General features: G+C 41.8%; 1 protein-coding gene across 1 annotated transcript in view; it reads left to right on the top strand.

Annotated features, from left to right (window-relative positions):
- LOC137307998 (uncharacterized) overlaps positions 1–14,738 on the top strand; it is a 110,725-nt gene extending 95,987 nt beyond the window's left edge. The window contains exons 36-41 of the mRNA XM_067976968.1: positions 1,994–2,241; positions 2,359–2,542; positions 4,820–5,045; positions 9,128–9,306; positions 11,311–11,342; positions 14,610–14,738. Coding sequence (XP_067833069.1) covers positions 1,994–2,241; positions 2,359–2,542; positions 4,820–5,045; positions 9,128–9,306; positions 11,311–11,342; positions 14,610–14,738 — 998 coding nt within the window. The remainder of the gene's footprint in view (positions 1–1,993; positions 2,242–2,358; positions 2,543–4,819; positions 5,046–9,127; positions 9,307–11,310; positions 11,343–14,609) is intronic.
- Positions 14,739–14,987: the final 249 nt, after the last annotated feature.

Raw genomic sequence — 14,987 nt, 5'->3', positions numbered from 1 at the left:
CCTCATTCTAGTATAAGAGGGTAGTTGAATAAGCAGCTCACAGGCCTCTGACCCAATGCTGTTCTGAAGTCAGCTGCTAGGAAGTACTTATGGGGGACCCTAAGATGACTCTCCCTCTGATTCCCCATTCCTCCTTATGGATTTTTCCATGATGCCTATCGGTGTGACATGATTGGAAATTTGGTGTTTTGGGGATCCTACATCCCGCTGTCCTTTGGCACTGTACTTCCATCTGACGAGCTCCCACTCTCATCTAGGCAATGGCAGGGCAGGCAGGGAAGAATATTGGAGTATCAGTTAATCCAAAATTTCTATAACTTTGAGTTCTGGGATATAAATCACTTTTGGCTGACATCCGGCAATAGCTTGATTGCGTGCTTTCTCCATCTAGGAACAGGAAATGGTGTGTGAATGAGGGAGTTAATCCAAAAGAACAAAATAAATTATTTCAGGGTGGCTTGATGCATGGTATTAGGTTCATGCCAATAAACCTTTATATTCTGAATTCACTCCCATTGTGGGACCATCTGGCACCAGGTGAATCACCTACAGGCAATAAGCGCGTCAAAGGACAATCTTCACCCTAGGCGCTCTCTTAATACCTCCTTGTAGCCGATTACAGAGCAGCAATATAAGAGTCCTGGAACCGTTGCCTTCGCACCATCTCAGCCAGAGATAGTTTGTTGCACGGAGAATAAGACAGTAATGGAGAAAGTAAGATAAATTGCTAGGGATCCCTCGTTGACAAATTGGGCAAATGTATCAAGTGCAGCTGTATTTTTTCACAGTTCTGTTAATTTTCCTTTTTTGTTTTAATCTTAACAGCATGAAATGTTGCTGATGGCCATTTTCTGCTGGGGGAATTCATTCAGTTGGATTTTGTCACCATCAGTACCAGAAACCTGATCAATCAGAGCTCACTTATCCTTCCTAAACAGCCACTTAGAGAAAGAAAAAAAAGACAGACTTGCATTTATATAGTGCCTTTCATGACCTCAGGATGTCCCAAAGTGCTTTACAACCAATGAAGTACTTTTGAATTGCAGTCACTGTTGAAAAGTAGGGAAATGCAGTAGCCAAATTGTGAACAGCAAGGATCCACAAACAGCAATGTGGTAATGACCATATACTCTGTTTTAGTGATGTTAGTTGAGGGATAAATATTGGCCAGGATACCAGGGAGAACTCCCCTGTTCTTCTTCGAAATGGTGCCATGGGATCTTTCATGTCCACCTGAGAGAGTATTACTATTCTAGTAATGGCCAAGGCTGTTAGCCCAGCTATGTAGAAAGGGAAGCGACAGAAAATTAAGCAGTGTTAAATTTCTGAAACCCAGTTCTTGGCTTATCTATATCTCTGCATTTGAACAAAAGGTTTACGTGGTAATACAACTAACTCTTATCATCTTCTCGCTGTATCCATAGGATTTACATCACACATTACTCTCATCCACTTCCTCATCTCCATATTCATTCTGAAAGGGATCATTATATGATTCTCTTGTTAATGCTAATAATAAATAATACCTCATTTGTATAGAGGTAAATTCAGCAATCCTGTGCTCCCTGTGGAAATGCACAATCGGTACTAGTGTTGCAGCCCTAATGGTGACCCATGCTTCTTTCGAGAGTGGCTACTCGCTCAAAGTACAGGATCGGTGAATTCAACCAAGAGTGCCTTATTATACCAAAATGTCACAAAGTGCTTGGCACAAATAATTATTTTTCATTGTAATGACTAATACGTCAGTATTAACTATTGTTACATCTATTCATTTTCTGTATCTGATTTTATTGTGGGAAAATTACTCTGGTTGCTATGTGTAACAGTTTGAGTCACTACTTTGAAGAAATAATAAAAAAGGTGAGGGAATATCTGAAATATATCAAAAGTTGAGTTGATTTTATAAGTTATGCTACTTTCTTTAGAAGAGACTATTTCTATGTTATTACTGAGATTAAATTGACATTAATGAAATTCAACCTCCGCACAGGCTCTTGCAATGGATGGGGAGGCTCACATTTTGTTACATTTGATGGGCAATATTACACCCACGAAGGAAATTGCACCTACATGCTCGTGGAAGAAATAAGAACATCACGTAACAATTTTGGTATTTACATTGACAACTACCACTGTGATGCACAAGACAAAGTCTCCTGTCCACGTGCTATTATAGTGAAATTTGAAAAACTGGACATACAGATTACAAATATTGCTGCAAATGGAATTCAGAATCTGGTAACTATCATTATTATTTATTTTCTTACTTGGGAGCACTTTACTATGTGTTCAATGCAGTCATGTAAAGCCACATTGCTATTTAGAAAATTCATGACGTTTTGTCTTATTATTCAGGTAACTGTTGATGGCAGTATTGTGTCACTACCATATTCAAGAGATGGTGTGAAGATCTCCAGTACAGGCATTAACGTGATGCTTGAAATTCCTGATATAAAGGCACTAGTTACCTTCAGTGGTTTAGCTTTCACAATCAAACTTCCAAGTGAAATATTTGGAAACAATACACAGGGGCAGTGTGGTAAGGATGCAGATTGTTTTTCAAACTCTTTAAAATAAGGCATTTAGAAGTTTGGGCTATAATTTAAAATATTAGCGTTGATATGCCTACAGCAAAGGCAGCTTCAGATTCAGGTCCAGATTCATCATTTGTTACGAATTGGGTGGTTCTACATAAGTTCCTGAAGGAAAATCTAAGTAACTACATTGTAATATGTATTTTATTTTCTATTTGTATCTTATTTCTAAATGCATCTGAAAGAATCTAAGTACCTACAGAGTGAAACAGGAATAACTTGAATGTCAAGGTGGGCACAATTCCTTATTCTGTGAGCTGCCAGCTGAAGCTGTATTGTCAAGAGGAGGGTGCCAAGTGAAGTGTATCTTTTCTCAGTGGTAAGGAGGAAAAATCAAAGACAAACCAATGTGGGCTGCTCTTATGCACCTCACAAATCACTGCAGAACGATGTTGGCAGAGGCTTACGATTAAGTAAATTGTCTGCCCTTGAATCTGTAGAATGATGCGTGGCACCAAGGGGTTGATGCTGCACACATAATCTAGCTAAAATCAGATCTCATTATAAATACATTCTGTTACGTTAGACCACTTTGCAAAATATATTACTTGTGGCCCTGGGTGAACTTCCTCACAGCATGGACGTTCCCTGGATACAATTCCACAGGGGACTCGTTACCATCTGGTGCATGTTCCTTAACACAGTGTCCTGGAAAGCTGTTTGATTATGGGGGTTATCACATCTAAGTCTGAACTTGTCTTTGCCCAAGTGGATATATATATATATATACTTTAAGCAGAGGTTGTTGGATAGCCATCAGGAGCAGGTACCCTGGATGATTTTCCCCTCCCTAAACCATGACCACTGTGGCCAACTCTAGTGACCTACTGTCACCACAGTTGAGATCAGCGAACTCAGTACACACTAAAGATCAAACATAGGATTTTCCTGATCTGTATGGTTCAGCTGCTCACTGAATAAACTCAGTGAGTCATCAGGCAGCCCAATGTATATCTTTTCAATTAAAAAAATTGAAAGAATATATGATCCATTTTTTAAAAGTGATGATATAGACGTAGCAGGTTACATAGATTAGGCTATGAGCACAGAACTAGAAGATGAGTACCAAATTAACAAGCCTCAAGCAAGCCTTGAGATTGGAAAGTTTTTCCTATAGATGACTGGATATGTGTGATATATTCTCAGGCATAGCAGATAAGAAAATACATATGCATCTTGAATGATATATGGAATATAATGATTTCTGAGCTATTGGGATAAAGTATAGTATAGGTTGCAATCTTATATAGGAATACATAGGTATATTTGTTCCTTCCAAAATTGTTTTGCTGCTTAAATCTGAAGTTTTCTAATTGTAGTCTGAGGTTGAAGTTCGACTGTGTGATATTTGTCGTACATTATTTACAAGTTTGCTTGAAATTCCTTTGTTCACAACTTTAATCAACATATTGACCCTTTTTTTAAACCAGTTAGTGACTTCATTAAAACAGTAGAGGACTTTCTTGCAAATATGTTAACCAATGCATTAGAAATATTGAATAGTGGAATTTCAATTCCCAGTTTTATATTTGACCCCAAAAATTCCGGCAGTTCTTTTTTACTAGAATTGAGGAAAAAAATAAAAATATAAAAATGCCCATACATAATAAATGTAAGGAGTTGCACAACACCAGGTTATAGTCCAACAGCTTTATTTGAAATCACAAGCTTTCGGAGCTTTGCTCCTTCGTCAGGTGAGTCACCTGACGAAGGAGGAAAGCTTGTGATTTCAAATAAAGCTGTTGGACTATAACCTGGTGTTGTGCAACTCCTTACATTTGTTCACCCCAGTCCATCACCAGCATCTCCACGCCATACATAATAAGGTTTGGCTACAAATTGCAAGATAAAAATCTGCATTGAGAGATCTTCTGACCTCATATTAAATGCATTGCCAGAATCATCACCAACATTATAGAAAGAGCTATCTGGAGAAACATGATTGTGTTCTCATGCCACCAATTAATTCTGCACTGAGACAAAATTGAATCCAAATTAACAAACAAAAATATCAAAAATATGTTGATGTGGCAGATCCACTGTGAATTTATCTTTTTGAGCAAAATGGAAGAGTTTTTGGAGCTATTCCTGAATAGTCCATGAAGTTTGCCATAATTCTCCAATGCATAACTGTGCCTCTTTTAATAGACAAAATGGCTCCTAAAGAGGATGTATACAATAGTATAAATAAACTGACATACTCCAACGATCTGTCTTCTCAGGAACATGTAATAATGATCAGAGTGATGACTGTATGCTGTCCAGCGGAAAGCCTATATCCTCCTGTTCTGAAATGGCTGATTACTGGCAAGTCAAAGATTCCAACAAGCCAAACTGCAATGGACCATCCACATCACCAACTACTCCAAGACCTCAAGTCACATTCAGTCCCCAAACAACACAACAGCCTTGTAGCTCTAATTCTCTTTGCAAGCTCATTACAAGCAAGTAAGAAATTTTACTGCATTTCCATTATCTGAGCTTTCCTAATGTCAAGCAGCTCTGAGTTTTTGATTAGTCCGCAAACTAAATAATTTACCAAAACAAATTTGTGCAAATCTGTTTTGAATATCACATGAGACTTACTAATTCACCTTTACCATTCTCTCAAGTCTTCAAAAATGAAGCACTGAACAATTATTTTTATGTGTTAACCAACCTCGATTTTTGTGAACTTTTTGCAAAAATCTTAATGCCAATTTTAGACCACAATGAGATGTGACAAGCTTAGAACATTTAGAGTCCTGGATGGCACAACTGTCTAGGTCAGTAAGCTTTTACCTCTCATAGAATCATAAAAGTTTACAACATGGCCCTTCGGCCCAACATGTCCATGTCGCCCAGTTTATACCACTAAGCTAGTCCCAATTGCCTGCACTTGACCCATATCCCTCTATACCCATCTTACCCATGTAACTGTCCAAATGCTTTTTAAAAGACAAAATTGTACCCGCCTCTACTACTGCCTCTGGCAGCTCGTTCCAGACACTCACCACCCTTTGAGTGAAAAAATTGCCCCTCTGGATCCTTTTGTATCTCTCCCCTCTCACCTTAAATCTATGTCCCCTCGTTATAGACTCCCCTACCTTTGGGAAAATATTTTGACTATCTACCTTATCTATGCCCCTCATTATTTTATACACTTCTATAAGATCACCCCTTAACCTCCTACTCTCCAGGGAAAAAAGTCCCAGTCTATCTAACCTCTCCCTATAAGTCAAACCATCAAGTCCCGGTAGCATCCTAGTAAATCTTTTCTGCACTCTTTCTAGTTTAATAATATCCTTTCTATAATAGGGTGACCAGAACTGTACACAGTATTCCAAGTGTGGCCTTACTAATGTCTTGTACAACTTCAACAAGACATCCCAACTCCTGTATTCAATGTTCTGACCAATGAAACCAAGCATGCCAAATGCCTTCTTCACCACCCTATCCACCTGTGACTCCACTTTCAAGGAGCTATGAACCTGTACTCCTAGATCTCCTTGTTCTATAACTCTCCCCAACGCCCTACCATTAACGGAGTAGGTCCTGGCCTACATAGTTTGAAAATTAGATAAGACTGGTGGCGTGAAACTCTCTTTAGCTAATAAAATATAACTGACAATAATTGGTAATAAATGTCATTCCAGTGCCAATTTACTTAGATGATTACAACAACAACTTTCATTTGTATAGCGCCTTTAGTGTAGAAAAAGCATGCCAAGGGGCTTAACAGAGGAGTGAGGGAAAAAATGGATGCTGAACAAAGAAGGAGATATTAGGAGGGGAACTGGTGGATTTTAAGGAGGGTCTGAAAGGATGAGAGGGAGGTGGAGATGCAGAGGGGTTTAGGGAAGGAATTCCAGAGCAAGGGGCCTATGTGGCTAAAGACACGGCCACCAATGGTGGGGCAAAGGAAGGATTGATGCACAAAGCCAGAGTTAGAATAATGGAGTTTGGGGAGATGGATTGTCGTGCTGGAAGAGGTTACAGAAGTAGGGAGGAATGAGGGCATGGATGGATTTAAACTCAGGGACAAGAATTTTAAATTTGAGGAGGATCGAAAGCCAATGGAGGTCAGCAAGGACAGGGATGATGGGCGAGCAGGACAGTGCAGGATAGGATATGGGTAGCAAAGTTTTGGATGAGCTGAAGGTTATAGAAGGTGGAAAATGGGAGGCTGGCCAGGAGAGCATTGGAACAATCAAATCTGGAGATGACAAGGCATGGATGAGGGTTTAATAGCAGATGGACTGAGTAAGGACAGAGGCATCTTTGTGATTGTGAGGATATGGAGGTTGGAAGCTCTGCTTGGAGTGAAACTAGATGTTGAAGTTGTGAACAGTTTGGCTCAACCTTAGAGAGTGGCCAGGGAGGGGGATGGAGTAAGTGGCAAGGGTAAGGAGTTTGTGGTGGGGGCTGAAGGTGATGGCTTCAGTCTTTCCAATGTTTAGCTGAAGGAAATTGCAGCTCATCCAAGGCTGAATGTCAGACAAGCAGTCTGACAGTACAGAGGCAGTGGAGCAGTTGAGAGTTTTGGTGGTGAGGTACAGCTGGAAGTCATTAGTGCACATGTGGAAACTGACCCCATGGCTTTGGATGATGTTGCCAGGGCATAGCATGTAGATGAGGAAAGAAGGGGTGGACTTCTGAGGTGTCATGTTAGGTGGGAAAAGAAGCCATTAGTAGAGCTGCTATGGCTAAGATTGGATTGGTAAGAGTGGAACCAAACAAGGGCAAAGGAAGAGAGGCATTGGAGGAGGATGGTGTGGTTGACCATGTCAAAGGCTGCTGAGAAGTTGAGAAGCGATAATGTACTACGGTTACAGCTACAGCAAAGGTTGTATGTGATTTTGGTTAGGCTCAATTTGGTGCTGTGGGAGGGGTGGAAACTTGATTGGATGGATTCAAATAAGGAGCTGCTGGAGAGATGGGCAGGATTTGGGAGGTAACAAAATGTTCAAGGACTTTGGAGAAGAAAGGAATATTGGAGATTTGGTGACAGTTTGCAAAGACTGAGGGGGGAAGAATGGATTGTTTGAGGATGAGGGTGATGACGGAAGTTTTGAAAGGGAGAGGGACAGTGCCTGAGCAGAGGGAATCATGTACAATGTCAGCTAGCATGGGGACCAGGAAGGGAAGCTGGGTTGTCAACAGTTTAGTGGGAATAGGATCCAGGGAAAAGGAGGTTGGTGTCATGGATGAGAGGAGTGTAAAAAATGCAAATAACACACTTGTGCAATGGGGATACTGGGGTTAAATCACGTTTTTGGGATAGAGTAGATGAAGTCTTATTTTTCATCTAACCCATTCTGAACCTGACCAGGGAATTCTTAATGGAGCAGTGTAGAGGGAGCTTTACTCTGGACCTATATTTTGCATCAAGTTACGTTGAGTCTACAGAACGGAAAAAGGCCATTCGGCCCAACTAGTCTATGCCGGCATTTATGCTCCACACCAGCTTTCTCCCTCCCCACTTCATCTAACCCTATCAGCATACCATACTATTCCTTTCTCCCTCATGTGCTTGTCTAGCTTCCCCTTAAATGCTATTTGCCTCAACTACTCCTTGTGGTAGCAAGTTCCACATTCTTACCACCCTTTGGGTAAAGAAGTTTCTCCTGAATTCCCTATTAGATTTATTAGTGACTATCTTACATTTATGACCTCTAGTTTTGGACTCCCCCACAAGTGGAAACACTTCCTCTACGTCTTCCCTATCAAACCCTTTCATTATCTTAAAGACCTCTATCAGGTCACCCCTCAGCCTTCTTTTTTCTAGAGAAAAGAGCCCCAGCCTGTTCAGAACTTTCCCAGCCTGGTATCATCCTCATGAATCTTTTTTGCACCTTCTCGAATACATCTATATCCTTTTTATAATATGGAGACCAGAACTGTGCACAGTACTCCAAGTGTGGTCTAACCAAGATTCTAAAAAAAGTTTAACATAACTTCTCTGCATTTCAATTCTATCCCTCTAGAAATGAACCCCAGTGCTTGGTTTGCCTTTTTTATGGCCTTATTAACCTGCATCGCTACTTTTAGTTATTTGGGAATGTGTACCCTTAAATCCCTTTGCTCCTCTACCCCATTTAGACTCTTATTATCCAAGTAGTATGTAGCCTCTTTATTCTTCCTACAAAATGCACCACTTCTCTCTTATCTATATTGAAATTCATTTGCCAATTACACGCCCATTCTGCAAGTTTATTAATGTCTTCTTGTATTTTGTTGCATTCGTCCTTTGCGTTAACTACACCCCCCAATTTGTATCGTCCGCAAGTTTTGAAAATTGTACTTCCGATTCCCAAGTCCAAATTGTTAATGTAAATTGTGAACAACAGTGGTTCCAGCACCGAACCATGTGGAACACCACTTCTCACCATTTGCCAGTCTAAGTAGCTACCCTTAACACCTACTCTCTGTTTTCTGTTTTGTAGCCAGCTTGCTAACCATTCTACTACCTGTCCCTTGACTCCACATGCTCTGATCTTAGTGTTCAATCATAGTTTCTCAGAAAGTTTAATGAGCTATAATATTTCTAGATTATTTGCAGAATGTCATTATCGTATTTCACCGGACCTCTACTATCAGGCATGCGTGCGCGATGAATGTCTAATGCCAAGTACCTCAGTGGTGTGCGCGAGCTTGCAAACCTATGCAACTGTGTGCATGTCGCACGGTATCTGCATTGATTGGAGAAATTTCACAGAAGGAGAATGCCGTAAGTACATACAAACTAAGCGAATGATTTAATTGTTTGTACTTTGTTCTACCTGAACATTTCCAGCACTATGGATAAATTTACTTATCGAGCGACTGATAGACTCTGGTAGCAATCAACAAATTTAATCATCAGCAGATCCCCTACTGTGCCTCATGTAAAAAAAATTAAGTTGAAAGAAAATAGGTCAGATAAAGAATGGGAAGGAAAATACAATAGGGGGGAGAAAGTGACAGCAGGTCAAGCAGAATTAGTGTTTAGAACTTTAATTAAAATTATATTTTGCTTGATTAATTTATTAGTTTAGCTAATTTTACAGCAATAAATTTAAGTATCATTTGAGCAGCTTTATATTGCTATATGCTAGTATTATATTAGTATACTGTTATATACTAGTATTAGAGCAGTATGGTACAGTATGTCACAATTTCCTCCCGTTAAACATTGGGACGACTAAAGCCATTGTCTTCAGCCCCCACCACAAACACCATTCTCTTGCCACCGATTCCATCACCCTCCCCAGGCACTATCTCAGATTGAACCAGACTGTTCACAACCTTGGCATCCTATCTGACCCCGAACTGAGCTTCCCACCCCATAATCGCTCCATTACAATGACCGCCTACTTCCACTTCTATAGCATCGTTCGCCTCTACCTCTGCCTCAGTCCATCTGCTGCTGAAACTCTCATCCATGCCCTTCATGCATATCTAAGCAGAAACTATCCTGTGATCTTTTAACTTTGGTGCACTTAGAGCAGGATTTTTTTTAAAAAAGTAGACCAGCCCCATGTACCCATTGAACACAATTCCCAAACCAGTCTGCTGAGTGGGAGCACATCTGATTGATATGTGCCTTCTATTTCTAGCAGCATTCATTTATCTCCACAGCTCTAATAAACTTTACGTCTGAAAGGACGACAGCAGAATAAGCTGAACTTCCAGAATAAAAAAAACATTGCACTGCTGGCTCTCTCAACAGAAGTGCTCATGAAAGAGTGCCTCCCATTTCCAGCGGTAGTCCTCCGATTTCTTGGGTTGGTCCTGATTGTAGGTGGGTGCAGCTGTGGAAGGTGATGGCATGAACCAACAACACTATGTATTTGGATGTTTAATTCCCCATTGGCAAAGCAATTGTTTTTGCCTACCGATTCTTTAGAACTTGTTAAAATTCGCAAAAGAATGTAATCTTCTCACTGTTTGTGACTCCGAGTTTAGCAGGTGAATTGAATTCTTGCACATGCACTTCTGCATGCAAGGCAGAGAGTTCCATGGGCAGGAGAACTGATATGTGAATCTTCCCTACTGGTATTTCAGACAGACTTTTTGTATTGATACAAAATGTTGAGGTATAGTTGCTTATGTTCCGAGCATGAACACTAATCTTTGTTTGGCTGTTTTCAATAACATAACATGCTTCAGATTTTTTTTTAATCCTTCAATCTTTAAGAAGTGCAAGTTCTATTAAAATGTAGTTCTATAACATTGTCGATAGTCTGACAAGAACTTTTTTATTTTTCAATACAGCTTTTAATTGTCCTTTAAACAAGGTTTACAAAGCATGTGAGATCTTTGAAAAGGAGCCTACTTGCACTTCAAGGTTAGTTAAGATGAGCACGGAAAAAGAATATCACAGTGTTTACAAAACCAAATATATTGGCAATTAAAATAGTTTTAATGCATTTAAAATTATTTGTTTCTATCAGACAAGATTAATATACAGTAATAACATATATGTATTTTTTTTACAGCAATTCAGAATTGACTGGTCTCAATTTATCAGAAGGCTGCTTCTGCTCAGAGGGTTCCATCCTTTTCAGCCCTGACACTGACCTATGTGTTGATAAATGTGGTAAATATTCTGACTCATTCTCATTTTTTCTTTATTTTAGAACTTCTTTGAATGTCTTCCCTCATTATTTGCATCCCTTCTGGAATTTTTCAGCTCCAAGGATTTATCAAAAAAATCTGATTTATCTATTCATATGTATGTTTGTTTTTGCAGGATGCATTGGGCCTGATGGATTACCCAAAGAGGTATGCATTTAATAAACATATACTGTCACTAAAAAATACCTGTTCAATTATTTGCCCAAGTATGCTTATTTTACTACTTGAATGAGGATAACAGGCAATTTATAAAACAATTCATTGTATCCTTTTTTTTATTCGTTCATGGGATGTGGGCGTCGCTGGCAAGGCCAGCATTTATTGCCCATCCCTAATTGTCCTTGAGAAGGTGGTGGTGAGCCGCCTTCTTGAACCGCTGCAGTCCGTGTGGTGAAGGTTCTCCCACAGTGCTGTTAGCAAGGGAGTTCCAGGATTTTGACCCAGCGACAATGAAGGAACGGCGATATATTTCCAAGTCGGGATGGTGTGTGTCTTGTAGGGGAACGTGCAGGTGATGTTGTTCCCAAGTGCCTGCTGCCCTTGTCCTTCTAGGTGGTAGAGGTTGCGGATTTGGGAGGTGCTGTCGAAGAAGCCTTGGCGAGTTGCTGCAGTGCATCCTGTGGATGGTACACACTGCAGTCACAGTGCGCCGGTGGTGAAGGGAGTGAATGTTTAGGGTGGTGGATGGGGTGCCAATCATGCGGGCTGCTTTGTCCTGGATGGTGTCGAGCTTCTTGAGTGTTGTTAGAGCTGCACTCCTCCAGGCAAGTGGAGAGTATTCCATCACACTCTTGACTTGTGCCTTGTAGATGGTGGAAAGGCTTTGGGGAGTCAGGAGGTGGGTCACTCGCCGCATAATACCCAGCCTCTGACCTGTTCTTGTAGCCACAGTATTTATATGGCTGGTCCAGTTAAATTTCTGGTCAATGGTGACCCCCAGGATGTTGACGGTGGGGGATTCGGCGATGGTAATGCCGTTGAATGACAAGGGGAGGTGGTTAGACCCTCTCTAGTTCGAGATGGTCATTGCCTGGCACTTGTCTGGCGTGAATGTTACTTGCCACTTATCAGCCCAAGCCTGGATGTTGTCCAGGTCTTGCTGCATGCGGGCACGGACTGATTCATTATCTGAGAAGTTGCGAATGGAACTGAGCACTGTGCCATCATCAGCGAACATCCCCATTTCTGACCTTATGATGGAGGGAAGGTCATTGATGAAGCAGCTGAAGATGGTTGGGCTTAGGACACTGCCCTGAGGAACTCCTGTAGCAATGTCCTGGGGCATGAGGTGATTGGTCTCCAACAACCACTGCCATCTTCCTTTGTGCTAGGTATGACTCCAGCCATTGGAGAGTTTTCCCCCGATTCCCATTGACTTCAATTTTACTAGGGCTCCTTGGTGCCACACTCGGTCAAATGCTGCATTGATGTCAAGGGCAGTCATCTCACCTCTGGAATTCAGCTCTTTTGTCCATGTTTGGTCCAAGGCTGTAATGAGGTCTGGAGCCGAGTGGTCTTGGCGGAATCCAAACTGAGCATCGGTGAGCAGGTTATTGGTGAGTAAGTGCCGCTTGATAGCACTGTCAACGACACCTTCCATCACTTTGCTGATGATTGAGAGTAGACTGATGGGGCGGTAATTGGCTGGATTAGATTTGTCCTGCTTTTTGTGGACAGGACATACCTGGGCAATTTTCCACATTGTCGGGTAGATGCCAGTGTTGTTGCTGTGCTGGAACAGTTTGGCTAGAGGCGCGGCTAGTTCTGGAGCACAATTCTTCAGCACTACAGCCGGGATGCTGTCGGGGCCCATAGCCTTTGCTGATCCATTGCACTCAGCTGTTTCTTGATATCACTTGGAGTGAATCGAATTGGCTGAAGACTGGCTTCTGTGATGGTGGGGATATCGGAAGGAGGCTGAGATGGATCATCCACTCAGCACTTCTGGCTGAAGATGCAAACGCTTCAGCCTTGTCTTTTGCACTCACGTGCTGGACTCCGCCATAATTGAGGATGGGGATGTTTACAGAGCCTCCTCCTCCCGTTAGTTGTTTAATTGTCCACCACCATTCACGACTGGATGTGGCAGGACTGCAGAGCTTTGATCTGATCCGTTGGTTGTGGAATCGCTTAGCTCTGTCTATAGCATGTTGCTTCCGCTGTTTAGCATGCATGTATTCCTGAGCTGTAGCTTCACTAGGTTGGCACCTCATTTTTAGGTACGCCTGGTGCTGCTCCTGGCATGCTCTTCTACACTCCTCATTGAACCAGGGTTGATCCCCTGGCTTGTTGGTAATGGTAGAGTGAAGAATATGCCGGGCTATGAGGTTACAGATTGTGCTGGAATACAATTCTGCTGCTGCTGATGGCCCACAGTGCCTCATGGATGCCCAGTTTTGAGCTGCTAGATCTGTTCTGAATCTATCCCATTTAGCATGGTGGTAGTGCCACACAACACGTTGGATGGTGTCCTCAGTGCGAAGACGGGACTTTGTCTCCACGAGGACTGTGTGGTGGTCACTCCTACCAATACTGTCATGGGCAGATGCATCTGTGACAGGTAGATTGGGGAGGACTAGGTCAAGTAGGTTTTTCCCTCGTGTTAGTTCGCTCACCACCTGCCGAAGGCCCAGTCTGGCAGCTATGTCCTTCAGGATTCAGCCAGCTCAGTCAGCAGTGGTGCTACCGAGCCACACTTGGTGATGGACATTGACGTCCCCACCCAGAGTACATTCTGTGCCCTTACTACCCTCAGTGCTTCCTCCAAGTGGTGCACAACATGGAGGAGGACTGATTCATCAGCTGAGGGAGGACGGTAGGTGGTAATCAGCAAGTGGTTTCCTTGCCCATCAGATGATTTAGATATGCCTGTAATGTTATGTGGCAATATCACTGCTATTAGGTGTCAGCCTTGGCTCACTGGTAGCACTCTCGCCTCTAACTCAGTGCGTTATTGAGGGAATGCTGCAATGTCGGAGGTGCTGTCTTTCAGATAAGACGTTAAACCAAGGCCCCGTCTGCCCTCTCAGGTGGATATAAAAGTTCCCACAACACTTTTCGAAGTGTTCAGGCCAACATTTGTCCCTCAACCAACATCACTAAAACAGATTATATGATCATTGCTGTTTGTGGGACCTTGCTGTGTGCAAATTGGCTGCTGTGTTTCTCTATATTACAACAGTGACTACACTTCATAAGTACTTCATTGGTTGTAAAGTACCTTGGGATGTCCTGAGGTCATGAAAGGTGCTATATAAATGTTCTTTCTTTCAATTGAAATGTTAATAATATTCACAAAAGACACAAAATAATAAGTTTACTTCAGTTATAGTGCAAGTTTTATCTAAATTATTTGATTGTGCAAAGATTAAGGGCTGTATTCTGAAATTTCAGGATAATTGGATCATTCCGCAGGTTATGGTAAATTCAATAATGATGTACTCCCCGCAGGTCAGAGAATCAGGGTTACCACATTGTAGATCCATCTCTGATTTGCTTCTCCGCTGGGATCTGAGTTTGAAAGAAGCTCAGAGTGATGAATGAAAGCTCCTTCTCTCTGCCAGGTGCATGGACCCTGTGCGAAATGAGTTTGGGAAGTCACAGTCCAGTTTTTGATGAATAGAAATCAACAGTTCAATTCCGAGGACGAGAAGTTAAAAATTAGAGGCCTATAAATTGAGCCGTGTAGCGCCCATTTTTCAGGCGCTACATGGCTTGGTAAGGACCCAAAATGGCATCTGGAATTCACGCCCACATTTCTTGTGTGACATGCGCTGGACGCCATCTTGATAA

The sequence above is a fragment of the Heptranchias perlo genome, unplaced genomic scaffold (assembly GCF_035084215.1).
Source record: "Heptranchias perlo isolate sHepPer1 unplaced genomic scaffold, sHepPer1.hap1 HAP1_SCAFFOLD_117, whole genome shotgun sequence".
In the NCBI taxonomy this organism is placed as follows: Eukaryota; Metazoa; Chordata; class Chondrichthyes; order Hexanchiformes; family Hexanchidae; genus Heptranchias; species Heptranchias perlo.
Note: the sequence above shows the minus strand (reverse complement) of the source record. Positions and strands in the feature narration are given on the sequence as shown.